Source organism: Rhipicephalus microplus, chromosome X (genome assembly GCF_043290135.1).
Source record: "Rhipicephalus microplus isolate Deutch F79 chromosome X, USDA_Rmic, whole genome shotgun sequence".
Taxonomy (NCBI): domain Eukaryota; kingdom Metazoa; phylum Arthropoda; class Arachnida; order Ixodida; family Ixodidae; genus Rhipicephalus; species Rhipicephalus microplus.
The window spans coordinates 337,004,125-337,022,515 of NC_134710.1; the positions used below are offsets into that span (position 1 = coordinate 337,004,125).

Genomic DNA, 18,391 nt, shown 5'->3' on the forward strand with positions numbered 1-18,391 from the left:
GAGCTTAAACATCGCCTCCAGACGCCTCCGTTACTTGCCCATTTCGACGAATTCGCCGAGACAGAAATACATACTGACGCAAGCAGCGTAGGTCTTGGCGCCGTTCTTGTGCAGAGGGCTGACGGACTTGAAAGGGTTATTAGTTACGCCAGCCGATCACTATCCAAAGCAGAAGCAAATTATTCCACAACAGAAAAGGAGTGCCTCGCCATCATCTGGGCTACGTCGAAATTTCGCCCCTACCTCTACGGCAGGCCCTTCAGAGTTGTGAGCGACCACCACGCCTTGTGTTGGCTAGCCACCTTGAAGGACCCTTCAGGTCGCCTCGCACGATGGAGCCTGAGACTTCAAGAATATGACATTACTGTCATTTACAAGTCCGGCAAAAAACACTCCGACGCCGACTGTCTCTCTCGTGCGCCTGTCGACCAACCGCTACCCGACGACCTGGATGACGACTTTTTCTTGGGAACGATAACTACAGACGACTTCGCTGAACGACAGCGGGCCGACCCGGAACTTAAGGCCTTAATAGAATACCTCGAAGGCAGGACCGCCGAAGTCCCGAAGGTATTCAAGCGCGCACTTGCGTCGTTCTTCCTACAAAACGGTCTTCTACAAAAGAAAAACTTTTCACCGCTTCGAGCTAAGTACCTCCTTGTGGTGCCTTCAGCTCTGCGACCAGAACTCCTGCAGGCCCTGCTCGATGATCCGACGGCAGGGCACCTCGGTGTTTCTCGCACGCTCGCGAGGATACAAGAAAGGTACTACTGGCCACGTCTTACCACCGACGTCACTCGTTATGTGAGGACATCCCGGGACTGTCAGCGACGCAAGACACCGCCGACAAGGCCAGCGGGACTTCTGCAGCCAATTGATCCACCTTGTCGACCTTTCCAGCAGATTGGTATGGACCTACTAGGGCCGTTCCCGACGTCGGCTTTCGGAAACAAGTGGATCGTGGTAGCTACCGACTACCTCACCCACTACGCCTAGACAAAAGCCCTGCCAAAAGGCAGTGCATCCGAGGTAGCTAAGTTCTTCGTCGAAAATATCGTCCTACGTCACGGCGCTCCGGAGGTCCTTATCACCGACAGAGGAACGGCATTCACTGCCGACTTAACTCAAGCGATCTTGGCATACAGCCAAACAAACCACCGCCGGACGACAGCGTACCACCCACAGACCAACGGCCTCACCGAGCGGCTTAACAAGACGATCGCCGAGATGCTGTCAATGTACGTCGATGTCGAACACAAGACGTGGGACGCCATTCTTCCGTATGTGACCTTCGCATACAACACGGCGGTGCAGGAGACGACGCAGATATCTCCATACAAATTGGTCTACGGAAGGAGCCCGGCAACGACGCTCGATGCCATGTTACCCAACGTCACCGACGAAGAAAGCCTCGATGTGAGCGAGTACCTTCAACGTGCCGAAGAAGCCCGACAACTTGCTCGTCTCCGTATCAAGAATCAACAGACGACAGACAGCCACCGATACAACCTTCGACGACGTTTCGTGGAATACCCGCCCGGTGAACGTGTTTGGGTGTGGACGCCGATACGCCGACGTGGACTAAGTGAAAAGCTTCTGCGACGTTACTTCGGACCGTACAGGGTGGTTCGACGTCTCGGCCCACTTGATTATAAGGTTGTCCCCGAAGGCATCACGAACTCTCAACGACGCCGATCGCGACCTGAAGTCGTGCATGTCGCGCGCCTCAAGCCGTTTCATGCGCGTTAACAAACTGAAACAGTGTTTTTTTTTGTATTATTGTTTCATCGTAATTGTACTTTCTTGCATTATTATTGTACCTTCATCTTTAGGTAAAGCATCGGGACGATGCCTTTTTTTCAGAGGGGGGCAATGCCACGTTCCATTTCCCAAGTTTTCGTTATCGTCCCAAAACACCACACGATTCTCAGCGCAAACCGCGCCTGCAGTTTTCCAGAAGGTTCCGGACTGTAGTAGATCATTTCGAGAAGATCACGCCCACTGTGCGAACGATACAGATTGTTCTGGAACCTACGCCACCGCCAGCGATAACGCTAGAACATTCGATGGCAAGAGTATAAATGCCGACGCGCTTCGCCGCTGGTCAGGAGTAGTTGATCGAAGGCCGACGCTCCGTTCGCCGCTATCAGTCTGAGGCTGCTATCTGTGCGAGACTGCTGCTGTAATTGGACTTTCTGTTTACCGGGCACAGGTTCGCCCAAATAAACAGTTAAATCCCAACAAGAAGTCTCCTGTCTTCGGCCACGTCACGACCCCGTGACAATATGCACAACCCTAATGTACAAAGTACCACGAATGCAGTGTCACCAACCTTCAACTCGTCGGGAGAAGTCCACGGGAAACGAGCTGTGGTACTGTCTCCATGGGCCCACTGCAGGAGACGCCCGTTCCTACCAAACCGTAAAGACTCTTTACTGTTTCCTGTGTGCCGACCTAACCTCTCCTACCAGGCGGTGCCACCGACATCACTGTGCTAATTCTATCTCGCGCGACCACACAGCCACCTCTCCTTGGCCGCTGTCAAACCTAGCTGCGGCTAATATGCTAGACACGCGTGCGTCATCAGGCGCAAAGACTTCAATATGGGTGATAGCACCTCCGCATTATACATGTCCACATGCGCTGTTTTATTCCTAGAAAGGCCATTTTCACGAAAAGGAATATCGAGGGACAGCTACAGTGTCCTTATAAAGGGAAATCCCAGCTTTTGAATATTATCGTGCATTTTTTACAAAAAAAGTTACCAAGAGTTGTCTTTCAGTTTTAGCTGGATGCTGTCGCCACTATTTTCTTGGCAGAAGTGACCTGAAAGAGAGCGCAAACATTCAAATCCTAGGTAATGAAGCAGGAAAGTGGTCTTCATATTTTAACCTTATGCCTTCCAAGTTATACATTTTTTAAATAGGGAAGCAATTCTGAATGACTTTTTTTATTTTCCTCTGTAAAACGGCATTAAGCAAAGTAGATGCATTAAAAAGTATTTTGTATTGCAGAACACGCAGACGAAAGTTGACTATAAGAGAGAGTTGGCTTTTCTGCCAACTGGACAGGGTTGCACTTTTCCTTGAAGTATTTTGTGGAAAATAATAAAATGGTAATGCAATCTTTGCATGAAGACGATAACTAAAATGCACTGACCTGATCAGTCTTTGGTAAGGGACGACCTCTGCTAGCTCGTGCTAGTTGGCATGTGAAATTTTTGGTTCAGCCAAGCTAGTCTAGGTAGGGTGAAAGGTTAATGAAAGTGAACACATGCATTCATGTTGTAAATGGCGGCAAACATTCGAGAGGTTCAGTATCTTGTGACAAACTGCTACGTGCGAAAATATAGCGGAGCTAGGCTTCTTTCGTAGTGAGCTTAGTGGCATTTCGCTTGAAAAATAGGGACAAAGCCTCAAGGAGGTTGCTGCAATTGGATTGGAGAATCCGGTCAAAATGATCGATTTATGGATATTTTTTTCTGATTGTAGTGAAGAATTATAATGAACTACGCTGTTGAAATCAAGGAAAAATCACTTTATCAGTGTGTTATCGTCGAAAACCACAAAAAATGTCTTCAGGAAGTAGACTAAAATGTAAGTGAAGTAAATCCTGAATTAAAGAGGGGTCATCTGCAAGGCGTTCTGGTCCTCAGTGTTAGGTTATCGTGTTTGTGTATAGGGGGGGGGGGGCTGACGCAGACGCGCTTCGCTATCAGCGGTGACCAGGACTCGGACTGTTGGGCTTCGTGATGTCAATGCTCGGTGTGATAGTGGCTCGATCATGTATATAAGCAACCGCCCCTTTTCCTTCCTGGTGGTAAAACAGTTGGTTGTGTGACCGAATAAACATTTGTTGCACTTAGCCACCGTGTGCTACCTGCCGGTCTCGCCCCTGTTTAGACGAAGATATAATAGTGGCGACAATGATGGGATCCGAGTGAATCAGCACTGCCGACAGACGCCAGGCACTTTTGGGAGCGGAAGATTTCAACATGGCAGCGGCTGGCAATTTGAACCCTTCCTCGAGGACGGAGACGAGGCTTTCGAATCGTACATCGAACGGTTTGAGCACTTCCTTCGGGTGACCCAGGTGAGCGACGACCTCAAAGTTTTGATGCTGGTTATCGCTATTGGGAAGAAAACCTATCGCACGCTTAAAAATCTACTAGCTCCCGCGAAGCCCGAGGAGATAGAATATGCGCAACAAATTCAAGCCCTCAAGAAGCATTATGCTCCGGAACCCATGGTCATAGCGAAACGTTTATGCTTCAACCGCCAGATTCAGCAGGGCACAGAACTGGTGGCTTTGCGTTGGAATTAAAGAGTCTGGCTGCCTCCTGCAATTTCGGGGCATTTTTAATGAATCTTGGCGTACCGTGTCGTTGCCGGGCTGAAAGACGAGATAACGCAAGCAGAGCTTCCGAAGAGGGCCACACTGACGTTTGCAGAGGCGTGCGAACTAGCCCGAAGTATTGAACTAGCCCGTTCCGAGACGAAAAAATTCCAGCCCGCGGGGCAAGAACTGGGTGTCCACGCCGTACAACGACAAGCTCCGAGTTCAATGTCGGGACAGCCGCGTGGAGATTACATGGAAACCAGAGCAACGAAAGAAACCACCGGTTAGGCTTGCTACCGCTGCGGAGCCACCTCCCACACCGACGAAAGGTGCCCGTTCAGGAAATACCGCTGCCGCGCAAGCAAAAGAGTGGGCCACTTGGCAAGAGCGTGCCGATCGTCCGCCAGCACAGCGCACTATGCGGAGGACAATAGTGGTGAGGACAATATTTTGCTACAGAATATATTTTCGTGTGACGAGAGTGTCCGAAACTATACTGTAAACGGACGGGTCGGGGGTCGTAATGTGCCGACGCAGATAGATACGGGCGCGTCTGTTTCTATCGTCCTCGAGACTCTCTATCAGCGACACTGGGCCGGGAGACCGTTGTTGCCGTGTAGCATAAAGCTAAAAGCCTATGGGGGAACGCCGTTAGCGGTTCTGGGCAAACTGGTGATGCCGGTAGAGCACAACTACCAGACAGCGACGCTGCCTCTGATCGTGGTCCGTACGTTGCGAAAGAGTGAGACTGCGTTGCTAGGGCGAGACTGGTTGGAATCTCTTAAATTGGCGTGGTTGAGTGTGAGTGGGGTGGGGATCGACCGAGTAGCTTGCTTGCTTGAAAGGCTCTCGGAAGTGTTTGAACTAGAGCTCGGACAGAAAATGGATTGTCAAGTAAGCTTGTTGCTCAAGGATGGCACAACACCGGTCTTTTGTAAACCTCGACCGGTGCCCTTCGCACTCTGAAGTCCCGTTTCCCAACAATTGAGGGCCTGGCAGAACGCAGGGGTGATTGTTCCCATTCTAAAAAGCGACTGGGCCACGCCACTAGTGGTGGTTCCAAAAGGAGACAAAACGGTCAGGATTTGCGGAGACTACAGAATGACGGTGAATCCCTGCTTGCGCACCGATCATTATTCGCTGCCAGTCATGGAAGATTTGTTTGTAGCCTTGCATGTGTGCAAATATTTCACTGTGCTTGACCTTTCAACCGCGTATCAGCAGCTGCAGTTGCACCCTGACTCGCAGTCTTTGCTCACAATAAATACGCCCATGGGGCTGTTAAAGTTTACGCGCCTACCGTATGGTATTACCAGTGTACCCTCGATATTCCAGGCAGTCATGGACGATGTTCTAGGAGGCCTAGATATAGTCGCCTGCTACCTGGGTGATGTGTTGATTGCCGGGGAAAGTTTTGAGGAGTGTTGGGAAAAGGTGGAAAGCGTGCTGACAAGGTTCAAGAAACGAGGCGTTAAATTGCGCAAAGAAAAGTGCAAGTTTTTCGAAACATCGGTGGCGTATCTGGGTGACGTGCTGGACGAAAATGGCATTCGACCATCCGAGGATAAGGTGCGCGCTATAAAGGACGCGCCAACACCGAAGAACAAACAGGAGCTTCGAGCATATTTGGGCATGCTCAATTTTTATGCCAAATTTGTTCCGAACATGTCAGCAGAGCTGAAACCATTGTACGTGTTGTTGGGCGAAAATGTTAAGTGGCAATGAACGGACCGGGTGGCGGATACTTTTAAGAGATCTAAGGATTGGCTTATGCATCCCAGAGTACTAACACACTACAATCTGGATCAGGAACTGGGTATGGTATGCGACGCCTCGGCATATGGACTAGGGGCGATTTTATTCCATAAAATCGCAGGGGTCGAAAGACCGATAGCGTTCGCATCGAGGACACCAAGTCAGGCAGAGCAGGGCTACGCCCACCTGGAGAAAGAGGCTCTTGCAGTTATTTTCGGTCTAAAGAAGTTCCACAAATTTTTGTTTGGTTGAAAATTTTCCGTTTATTCAGATCACGAACCCCTGGTTGGAATTTGCGGGCATGGCTAGCCAATCTCTTCAATGGCAGCAGCACGGATACAGCGGTGGGCCTTCATCCTTGCAGCGTATGACTACCGATGGGTCTACCGAAAGGCAAGCGAAATCCAAAATGCCGATGCCCTTTCACGGTTACCGCTCCGAGACAAAGCAGAGGAGTCGGAGGGCGTTTATTTAATTTCAGTGCTAGACGAGGCTCCATTGTCGGCAAAGGAAATCAGATCGGAAACGCGTAAAGATCGATTGCTGTCCAAAGTGCTGTTTTTTACGCAGAACGGGTGGCCTGCGCATGTGTCGGACGACGATCTCTCATCATACTTCGTTCATCGTAACGAACTGTCGGTAGACCAAGAGTGCGTAGCTAGGGGCAATCGCGTGGTTATACCAGTTTCGTTGCGACAGAAAGATTTAGAAATGCTGCGCGAGGAAACGCAGAGATGACTCGAATAAAAATGCTGTCAAGGAGTCATGTCTGGTGGCCTCGCTTGATGCTAGACATAAAGCAAGTGGTGAAAAAGTGCATCACTTGTCAGTGGTCACAGAATGCGGCAGCTAGAGTGCCACTAATGTCATCGGGTGGCCAACGCGTAGATGGCAGCGAGTTCATCTGGATTTTGCGCAAAGGGACCAGCATTACTTTTTGGTCCTAATGGACGCTCATTCGAAGTGGGTTGAGGTGTTTGTCATGACAACAACGACAAGTAAAAAGACAGTAGAGAAATTGCGAGGTGTTTTTGCGGCCCACGGACTACCAGAGGAGATCGTGACCGACAACGGGCCCCAATTCACATCGCAGGACTTCGGAACATTCCTGAGCAGGAATGGAATTCGTCATTCCAAATCTCTTCTCTATCACCCAGCTTCGAATGGTAGCGCCGAATGGTGCGTTCAGACCATCAAGAAGAACTTGTTTAAACAGATACTAGACGAAGAAAGAAAAGGAGACAAGAAGTCCATACAACATCGCATAGACCAATTTCTCTTCAGTTATCGCAATACCCCGTCCAGCACCACTGGTGAGACCCCGGCCCAGATCTTCTTGTCGTGGCAGCCAAGAACCAGGCGGAGTGTGCTGCACCCTGAAATGAAACATCGCATGCACGAAAGGGGGAGCAGGCGAAGCTCCACGCAGACCAGAAACGAGGGCCATGGAGAGACTTTACGGAAGGCGACCAGGTTTTGGTAAAAGGGCTCCGCCCGGACGACGACAAATGGTTGTTGGGTACAATTGCTCAGCGGTGCAGCGCCTGACGCAACTTTTGCAACACTCGCTGCAGCCACAGATTCACGAGCAGCTGACGAAAGGAAGTCTGCTAGAGAAAATGAGGCAATAAAAAAAGAAATGGAGGCTGTCACATCATCATCATAACATCATGATAAAGTGAGGGAAGAAAGGAGAGTTGCCATGGGGTCACTTTTGAAGGTGTCAATAGCGCGTGCACGCAAATTTTACAATTTGTGTAAAATACCTTTCAAGGTGTTCTGGCTGCATGATATGCACATGTTCGCGGGAATGGATCCCACAGGCTATCTCGGCTGCTAAATTTTGTGTCTGTACCCTTTAACTTCTTGCCCGACCATTGACGAGTGTAGTCGAGATTTTCTAACAGTGACCGATGACCACTATAGTCATCGGTCATTTAATTTGTTTGAAAATTTCGTGACAACTCCCAAGAATTAGGCGTGACCGAAATAATGCTCACTATACTTGCCACATTTTTGTTTGTTAACGCTAGATTGCCGCACATCTAAGACATTTGTGTCCCAGCTTTAATTTATTGCTTTTTTCATTCTATTGTCTCTCTGTGAAGCCACCTTTTATCATTTTCCACACAATTAGTGAATCAATGCTATTGAATTGAAAGACTGGTACCTTTATTTACAAATAAAAAATCTTTACAAATTGAGCAAAATTTTTTTTCAATGATCCTTGCAAGTTTGTTTTTTCTGTTGTGAAAGGGTTAAATTGACGGCCATCCACTTAGTAATTACCGCCTCACCCTATTTCTTTGTACCACTTGCTGAAACAGTGAATGTCGGTACTGCTTCATGTCTTGATAATAGGCTACAAGCGACCACGCAGCCTCGTTATTAAGAGGGATGAGGGTCTTAAAAAGTTTATTTGTTCTATTGTCATAAAAATTGCCATGCATGTGTATCACTGAACGGAGATTTAAAATGTGGAAGCAGATTTCAAATATCTCGCTTAGAAAAGAAGTAATGACAAATTTTCACAATATAATTTGGTAATTTCTTATGGGTGATTATAGTAACTTGCAATAAAAAATTAGTTTTCGAAACTTCATAGTTCCTCCACAAGGTTCATTCCACAAACTAAAGCAAAAACGGCTATTCAGAAATTGGGAATTCAGGATCAGGAATAATACTTAATCATGGAAGGTAAAAATGACCTTCCAGTGATCGGCTGGTATTTATCATATTGTTACATTTTCATCAAGGTTGAGAGAGAAAGAAAAGCTTTCACTTGCAGTTCAAGTGCTGTGGAAACGAGTGGAGCCAATTTTGTTTAGATATCTTCACAGAAACTTCCGCAAAACTTTCGTAAGGCAGATCCACTCCAAATAACAATGCCAAAAAAGTTAGGTTTCAAGTTTTAAAAACATTTGTATTTTCGTCTATCAAGCTTTTACCAAAAAGAAATGGTTTTCTGCCATAATAGAAGATTTTGCCAAAACAGAATTTGGACTATAAATACCACAAATCGCAATTTCCAAAAGTCCAAGTTTGTCATGGCCCTGCAACACTTTTTGAGCATGATCGGGAAACGCTGCTGATCGGTGGTAGAGACTCCCGAGAATACTCAAGCATAATATTATAGCGCAGCACACAGCACCTGGAATTCACATAAATTCTCAGTCAGCTAAAGAACCCTTTCTTCTCTCTAGAGTTGATAAAAGAAGCTAAAAATCACTTGTCAAACCTGTTCTACCATCATTGGTCTAATTGAACCGGGCATGTTCTGTCGTTGCAGAGATCGTTGTCGGAGGCCAAAACTTGTCCACGCGTGCGCATGCGATTGCACTTAAAAAGCTGCGTATTCGGGGGAGAAAAAAGTGCTCTAGGTCAGGAGGCTTGTGTGACTTGGGTATTTTCTCTACTCGTGTCATGTCTCCCTGCTTAGCTTCCAGCGCTTTCGTCGGGAGGAGAGAAGAGAGCATGCAATTGCAACGTGCATCAAATCTTTGCAACTCCGCTCGTACTGGACGGATGGATTCTAAAAATCTTTGCGGTGATGTTTTTGTGAGAAAATAAGCTTTTTTAATAAACTCCTTAGATGGCTACTTGAAAAGTGTTGCAGGGACCCTTTATTAATCGATTCTCTGTTTAGCACGCTCCTGTTCTTTCAGAATTTTACACTTTATCGGTCACACCTATGCTTGTTTCCACTATTCTACATCTTTTTCACACAGGATTTTACGAAGACTTGACGTACAGAATGCGGAAATGCAAATATTTTACTGTACTCTTTACAGGGTGAATTGTAACAGTGGTGCGCGCTGTGGACACTTGCGACTGCTAACTACTGCAGTGGCGTCTTGTCCACGTTTACGTTGGCGCAGGCGTCCCAAGAGTGGCAATCCTTCTGGAGCACGTCCGCGGTCACTGGGCGTCACTCTGAGCTCCGACTTGGAACGCATGCTGGAGGAAGCAGCGGTGGTGCCGTCCAAAGCTTCAGGCATTCAAGAGGTGGATGTTGACGCCATTCTGGCGGAACCGTCCGTTCAGCTGCCTCCCCGCAGGCAAGCCCACTTATCGAACCCCTTGCATTTTTTGTCGTTGCATCCTGGATCTTTCGCATTTGTCACCAGGCTGGCATTGCCATCTTGTTCTCTGTTACTGTAAAAGCTCAATAATTCGGGTTTCATGGAACTGGAATAAACTGTCCAAGTACATCATTGGTGAATTGTCTACGCGATAAGGAACCAAAAAAAGCATACTAAATCAATACACTTTCATTTTCTTGAGGATTATCTTCAACTCTTAAAGTTCATGATAACAAAGTTACATGTTTCATGAAACTAAATTCGTTATATCAGGAAATTCGTTCCTAAAAGTATATTCCTACTGCTGTATCTACTTTAATACTGTTCTTCATTTGCTTCGTTATAGTAACATTTACTTCGTTTTAATGACCAATATTTCATTATGTTCTGGCTTGTTACCGAGGTTTGAGTGTATATCTAGCACCTATTTTGAAAATTAGTTATGTAGGCTGTAATTTTCTTCATTTGCAACATCACAATGATACCTTACTCTTGAGCCGAAATGATCTCTGAATTCATGCCTTATTACGTATCAGTAATGGGATCATATACTCCTTTCAGAAAGCCTGCAGCTGTTTCAGTTGTCTGGAATGCTGTTTTTGTTCCTTTGCGTCTCACAATTGCAGTGTTTTGCAGGTGGAGAATTCACGTCGACACGTGTTTATGTGACGCATGTTTATCTCTGCTCTAGCTCGGCTGCGGTTTTTATCAGGACAGGCGTGAGCGGGGACCACGGTGTTAAAGCCAGGCGATGGATGCGTGCCTCGCAGCGTTACTTTTAGTATGGATGAATGCTACAAGTGTGGCTGAGGCTTGGGTTAAGGTGCCAACATCTAGGCGTGTTGGAGCGTTGACAAAAATGCACTTCTTGCATTAGAAATGCGGCCGAATGGGATAGGTGCGCAGCAATGGTGCATTGCAAGAGTTAATGACTTAGGCCACGGTCATGATGCATTGCTTCACTTTGCCACTACCAGAGGCCACGACACCCCGACAAAAAAGAGCACTGTCGGAGAAAAGTGGTGTATATAAAAGATGCGATTGTAAAGCTTCTGCAGTGTGTGACCATGGCACCGTGAATAGCGTGCCTGGAATCTGTTGTGACTGAAGGAGAGATTGTGGGTACGACTCCTGCTGATAGAACTTTTTCTTTTCATCATTTCCGGGACAGAAGTAAGTCGCTGCAGCCTTACGGGCATAAAACACTTTCGTGTTAAAAAATATATATATAAAATTTCTTCACCTTTTCATAAACGCCTCCCTGGGCACCGCCATAGCCCTCCTTGGGCTGTGCAAATTGGCGCGTCCTCTCGAAAATGCACTGACAACGCTGCGTCCTTAGCCTTTGTACACCCGCGCACAGCCCATAATGGCAGTGGGACAGTCTTTTTCACTTCTTATTGGAGATGGCTTTCTGGTTGTCGCAAGAATATGTTTCACATTGTTTCTATTTTGGAGAAATCCTTCAGGCTCCTGCAGTTTAGTCGAGAGTTGTGGAGATTTTAGTTCCATTTGGTGATAATTCTTTTTAATGACAATGTACCAAACCAACCAATTAAGAACTTTTAGTTTAATTTGTAAAGTTTTAAGTTGGGGAGATTTTACTGTACAACGTTCTACTAAAAGATTTAAACACTGACCTATTTACACAGCAGGCTCAGTAGCTCATTAGCGCAGACTGTGCTGACAAGTTTTTCGTATTGTGTACCAGTATGAAAGAGTGGGCTGTAATATTGATGCAATATGTCCAGTCTTCACTGCGAGCTGATTCTTGTAGCTTTAGAGATCTAAGCCCACTCGCTCATTCAGTTACCCTGCTCTCTATGCATATGTAGATGTGCATTCTAAAGTTCAGCAAAAAGATTGTTTGATATAGTAAATGCACCTTGCTCTGAGCAGTAGCTTAATAGTGTTTCTTAATCCTATATGAAATATGGGTGCACTGTACAGTGTGTAGCTTGCTTGGTGGCTGTGTGGGGACCGGAAAGAATGCATGGACGACACGAGTGCAATATTCCCGATACTAAAGGAACCCACACAAAGGGGGGAGAGAATGCATGACAGCATGAAGAATTGTGCCTCTGTTCGACAGGATAAAGTGGGACCGGATGAGTATGTTTTGGGCTTTGTGCTTTCTCCTGAAGTTTTTTGTTCTCGCTAAATAAATTCCTAATTCAAATTATTCATTTAATATGTTCGCGCTAGTATATATTGACTTTGCTCTTCTCAGCCTCTGCAGATGTTGCATTGCTGTGGTTGTTTCACTTCACAAGTGCCCTCAACTCTTCCTCGATTCGCTCGTTCTTTTACAGATGTCTCAAGAAAAGTGCCAGCCCCCCCAGCCATACCCGCAGGCTGCCCCTCGACACTGATTCCCTGGGCCTCATATCGCGGTTGTCGTCGCAGGAGATTCCCGTTGTGCTCGAAGGATTGGCAGAGGTACGCTGCATGTAACATTGCTCATCAAACTGCTTTGTTCCCGCTATTGATAACAACAGTATGTTCTCAGATTAAAAAAAACTACTCTGCCTGAAATAAGCCTGTTAACGGTTCCCCAGCTAACATTGATTGCCTTTCGATGAAGTGACCTCTACTGTACAGAGGGCATACATGTATCAAGTCCGAATGCATTGCACAAAGGTGAAATGCTCAATTCTCATCACGTGCAACATTATGGCTGGTAGTGCATCAAATCTTAATCTTTCAGCCTCGGCTTGTAAAAAGGGCCCTGTAATACATTTTCAGCATGATCAGAAAACACTAGTCGACACCAATGAAAACACAATAGCCAAACATTGCATTATAGCACACCAAGCAGTATTTCGCAATTAATTTTCAGTCAACTATAAATTGTTCTCTCTCCTTTCTGCAAACAATGCCATATGACTGCGCAGTGTCCCCAACTGCACGACCATCAGCCGATTTTAGCAGTGTGAACTTCATAGTCACTAAAGCGGCCACATGCCTGCCCGTGCAATTCCACTGCAAGAATGCTGTGCATTCAGATCATGACAGGCCTGCAACATCATTTTTTTTCCTACTATTCCTCCCACTTAGCAACAGGTAGTTGTCTTCAAAATGTGTTGTTATTTCAATAACAGCTCACACTTTCCCTTTGCCATTGTAACTTACAAGGTATTTCTTTTTGTTGCAGATATTCAGTGAACCGCTGCATGTAACTGAGGCAAGGTATCAGCAGATGATACAGCGATCCGAAGAGATGACGAAAACAGCGTTGCAGATAATCGCCGACTTTTGGAGTCGTGATAGAAGTCAGGAGGACTCTGAATCCTGAGCAGCAGTGCAGCCGAGTTCTTCTTTTAGGGTTGACAGGCGGGCTAGTTGGTACAATTGTCCCCAGTTGTTTCCCTTTTTATCTTTCTGGCATATAACTTCTTTTCTGAATAAACTGAGTTTCAGTCTGCGCTTGTTTGTCTCTTCTCCCGTGTCCCGTTGGTTTGCGCTTCTAATTATTCCATTATGAGTTCTTGTTTAGCAGACAGCGGACAGTTTCGTCTGCAGCACGCATTTGACGAATAAACTACGCATCATGTGTAAATACGTGTTGTACCGATTACGTTAGTTTTTTGTGAACGTGCTTTTAGTTTATCTGCTTTTAAATGTGATTTTAATCGCGTGAATAAATTATTCCACCGATGGAGTGTTGGTGTTTATTTTCTGCTTTGAAGGCGTTAAGCCTTGAAAGAATGTATTGGTTCTGAAAACTGTTAAGATAAATTATTTAAATTATTTCAGAGGGTTTGAGAGTTATTTTTTTCGAATATGTGAAAACAAGGACTGTGTTGTTTTGAAAACCTTTGCTGTTGTGGTAGTTTTTTGTGCACTTTGACCTCTTGCCCTGTGTATTCTCAAGTCCCTTGGATTTAGCATTAATAGGTCAATTGACTCGAAGTTCATGCGATTGAATCCCGGATGCTATTTCTGCATTATATGTGAAAATACTTGTGGCCGATGTACTTGGATTTAGATGCATGTTGGAGAACTCCAGTTGGTTGAAATTCCCAGAGCCATCCTCTACGGCATTCCTCATTATCATGCTGTGGTTTTGAGATGTTAACATCAAGAGTTATTACTAATAAAGTAATTTTACTGCAACAATGAGGCCACCAATGCTATGCTTGCCTCTAGTAAAGCTTCAATAATCTTTCGAGTTGTAGTATATGACACGACCAGGTGTGTGTTTACAGGTGTTATGAGCAAAAATGTTTTGCCTAAACTTCTGCCCACCACTGGTCTGATCCATACTTCATTCTAACATGCCGAGCGAAAGTGCAATGGCTGATGTGAGCAGACTGCAAGATATTAAATGCGGAGCATTTCTTAGTCGCATGATGTTGCGCTTCGGCGTCGGCGTTGTCAACTCCCCCACTTCCCATACTCTCATCTTGTGCTGGCCCAGGAAGACACCTGCAAAACTGTCGCTCCCTGCACCCTCTCTCGCCTTCCGAGGCTGACGCAGAGAGTGTCTGCTAGTAAAATGACTGCTCGTGCTGCACAACCATTCACTGGCCACCCCGTATCATTAGGCACTGGATCGCACGTTTGGAATTCAGTCAATGGCATCTTTACTTGTCTTTCGCTCGACGTTGAAGGCAACGATTTTTCTTCTTCATTCAATAAACAAGAACAATAAAGGCAAAGTAACGATTAAGTATTCCCAAGCTATACCCAACTGCGCAACATTCACCTGATACCCCCCAACTCTGCGACGCATTTACTCGCGTTCCGTCGTGGGAGGATGCGAGCGGCAATTTTTTTTCCAGTCCTTCAACCGTACCTAGAAATGCGTGGTACTGCCCAAAGCATTTTTTAGGTTTTATATTAGAGTTTTCGGGACAGGTAGGTGCCCACTTTGGAAGCTGCCATTGGCCGTGTTTTATTCACGATTCCTGTCATCGGAGCACTCATTTGATCAGCCCTCTTTTTTGTCAGATGGGAGAACCTGACTGGGAGAACCTGAGCTCAACAGGCGATCTTAGTTCCTCAATTGGAATAGTATCCTGACGCCAACTTTTAAGCAGCCTGTGCAAACCTATCTGACACAGCCCACCGGTCGGGCAACAATGACTTTCTTTGCCATTGATTACGTCTACTAACATGTTATACTTGTGATATATACCTTTGATATATTTACTAACTGTTCTTGTTGCAGCTGTGTAAGTTATCCTGCTGCTGAAGACAATATTTAACTGTGACCTCAAAGAAGTTTATTATCTGTTCGTTACCACATTACCTGAGCTTATTAAACACACTTGCTCATGTACATATCACCTCTCTTTTGCATGATCAATGTTATCAAAGTTTAGTCAGACACCTGCTGTTACTGAAAGCACCAATTGCTATGTTATGTGTGAATGAATATCCGAAACTTGCAACTGAAATCAGATACGCTTTGCCATTCAATATGTGAACTAAGTATTATAAATTGTTAAATGTCTAATTTAATTTTAGTACCACAGATAAGGCTTGCGGTCATCTTCAGGGGCAATGACCGATGCAAGGATTGTTTCTGAACAATTCTGCTGTATTGCACCAGTGCAGTGAGCTTCAGCATGTGCAGTGAGCTTCAGTACATTAGCTTCAAGCCACTGAAATAGAAAATCATTTTGCAACCTGAAGAGTTAGTTCTAATTAAGCCAATGCATCTATGTAAGCCACACCATGTTTGTACCTATTTGGGAAAAATATGCAGCAGTGTTGTATTGGACACAGGCTGCAACCAGATTGGAGGAATACTTCCACCTGTCGTGGGGATAATGCCCTAGACATGACCACCATGTCGGTTCCATAATTAGAAGCTCCTAATCTGTATGACATAACAATAACGTTTGCTTTCTTTTTTTTATCAAATACAATATGCACAGCCTCTATTTAATCACCTGTATACAAACGACTTAGTCAATCAACTACTGTAATGCATTTTACCTTATATTATTCTTGGAGAAAAATGTTATACTAACACCCCTCATCACTGCACAGTGCGAACATAAACACAATGCTAAAGCTTTGAGGAGGATTTTGAAAAAATGAGCAAATGTTAAGAAGTGCAGCGTGCAATGAAATGAAAAATGACAGGCGTAAAGAAACTAGCAATCCTTCTGTTTACGAATTCAACAGATGAGCGAAGAGCCTTGGAAGTGGGACGCAAACGACTATGCGGCTCATTTTACTGCTCACTTTCATGAAGGCGGTAGGGTGGGAAAACGTATTTAGAATCAGTATAGTTTCACATCTCCGCTCGCGAGCCAGCACACATGCCTGACGCGTGAACACAGAAGCGACGCGCATGCTGTGGCGAGCTGAGCCGCGCGAAGAGTAGCGTCCACACGAGCGATCGCACTTGAAGTAAGTCGCATATGCAAAAAAAAAAAAGGAAGAGGTGCTTAAGGTCACTGCCTGCGCACGACGTAATTGTTTCACCCGTGCTTCCCTCGCTGCTCAGCTTCCTGTGCTTTTGTCGAGACGAGAAAATAGAATGGGCATTTTTTTTCTAAGTGCTTTCATGTGGACATCATGAGCAACATGCGAGTCACAAAGGATGACTTTTTCGGCAAGAAACACCACAAACTAAGAACGAAAAAGTGAAGGAGCAGGAGAAAAGTGGATAGAAGGAGAGAAAAGGAAGAGAAGAAAAAAAACAAAAACTTATACAAGAAAAAAAAGAGACAGAAAGAAAGAAGCAAAGAAATAAAAAGGCCACCCAGCTGAGTTTTTCCTTCGGGCTTCGTATTGCTAGTGCGAAGCTGCCATAATGCTTCTTTATTTTTTCGCTCTTAGCTTCGTGCCATGCAATACGACGTCCGCCCATTTAAACCAAAAAATTTAAACAAAAAAATATCCACGACACCTTCTGAAAGCGTATACAAAATCAAGTAAAATGCCTATCTACTTTCTTGGATGAGCGCCATCCAAGATTTGGCGAGGTCACCAAATCTAATTCGAGGCTCTAGAGCGCTCAAGCGTTCTTAGGCGATTTGCGCTCACATTTATATATGCGCGGCTTGAGACCATGAATGAACGGCGCCATTTCCGCCCACAAACGCCATTGGTAAATCACCGCTCAGCCTAAAATAGTTATATTTTTGTAAATTTAAGGCATCTTTGTGCAATATGCCTGCCGCGACAGCTTATAGCGGCTCAAGTTTTCAACTGTTAAGCTCGAGGACACCGTTTCCCTCTTTTACAGTCCCGGCGGCCTCATTTAAATGGTTGCATACTGCAAGAACAGCCTTGTACTGGCACTCGGGTAGACGTTAGAGAGCTACAGGTGGGCCAAAGTTCAATCCCGACTTCCTTTCTTTGTCATATCACGATTGAATGAATGTCTAGCAGGTAACACTTGCCAGAATGAAATTGACCTTTAAAAAAGGTGACCCGGTACTCTAAACAACTATTTTCCAAATAAATAAGCAATATGACGTGTTATTCTTTGGTTCAAGCCTTTTCGTGCCAGCTAGCTCGGATTGCAAATGACTACACTAAAGTAAATCAGAAATGAACATGCGACTACTACTTCACTTCTCCTTCCTTTTTTGTTATTTGCTTTTGCATTAGTGGTTTTTTGTTAGCCATTGCGCTCGTCTTGAATATTTTGTTTTATCCTCATAGGGTAATTTGCACTGGTTTTCAAAGTGTGTGCGACACGATCACATCATACGTACTCCATACCTATGTGATAAAAAAAGAAAATGAAATGGCGTAAGATATTCACAAGACGCACCGCGCCTCCTGGACACTTCTCTTTGTAGTGACACTGTCTCGTGCACCCAGCAGTACTGCATGCAACATTAAAAATGAGGAGGCAAAGAAAATCAAGTCTACATAACAAAAGAATAATCGCAGGTTCCCGTGCAAGAGCAGATCCACCTCCAAAATTTTGATGTCACGTGGCACCACGTTGCTGTTTGTTTAGCAGGAAAAGATTAAAGCACAAAAAAGTTCAAGCCTTTTCACAGACTTGTAACTACAGTAGATATTTTCGTATTTTTTTCTTTCTCTGATGAACTGCTCACTTTTATTTGGCTCAGCATTAAAAAAGAAGACAGCAATGGGAGATATAGTCTTCCTACAGAAATGATTCAGCCTTTTGTTTTTCGAGATACTGTAAACATGCATACACGTGCATGCGCGAGTGAGCTGTCACTTTCACTTTCACTTTATTTCCTTAAAGACCCCACAGGGGGGGGGGGTGTTAC

General features: G+C 45.3%; 1 protein-coding gene across 1 annotated transcript; it reads left to right on the forward strand.

Annotated features, from left to right (window-relative positions):
• The first annotated feature begins 3,821 nt into the window (after nt 1-3,821).
• On the forward strand, nt 3,822-13,603 carry LOC142776303 (uncharacterized). The gene is made up of 4 exons (XM_075879721.1): nt 3,822-4,774; nt 9,972-10,151; nt 12,488-12,614; nt 13,330-13,603. The coding sequence occupies exons 2-4, from the start codon at nt 10,048-10,050 to the stop codon at nt 13,468-13,470; spliced, it is 372 nt and encodes a 123-aa protein (XP_075735836.1). The 5' UTR covers nt 3,822-4,774; nt 9,972-10,047; the 3' UTR covers nt 13,471-13,603.
• Nucleotides 13,604-18,391: the final 4,788 nt, after the last annotated feature.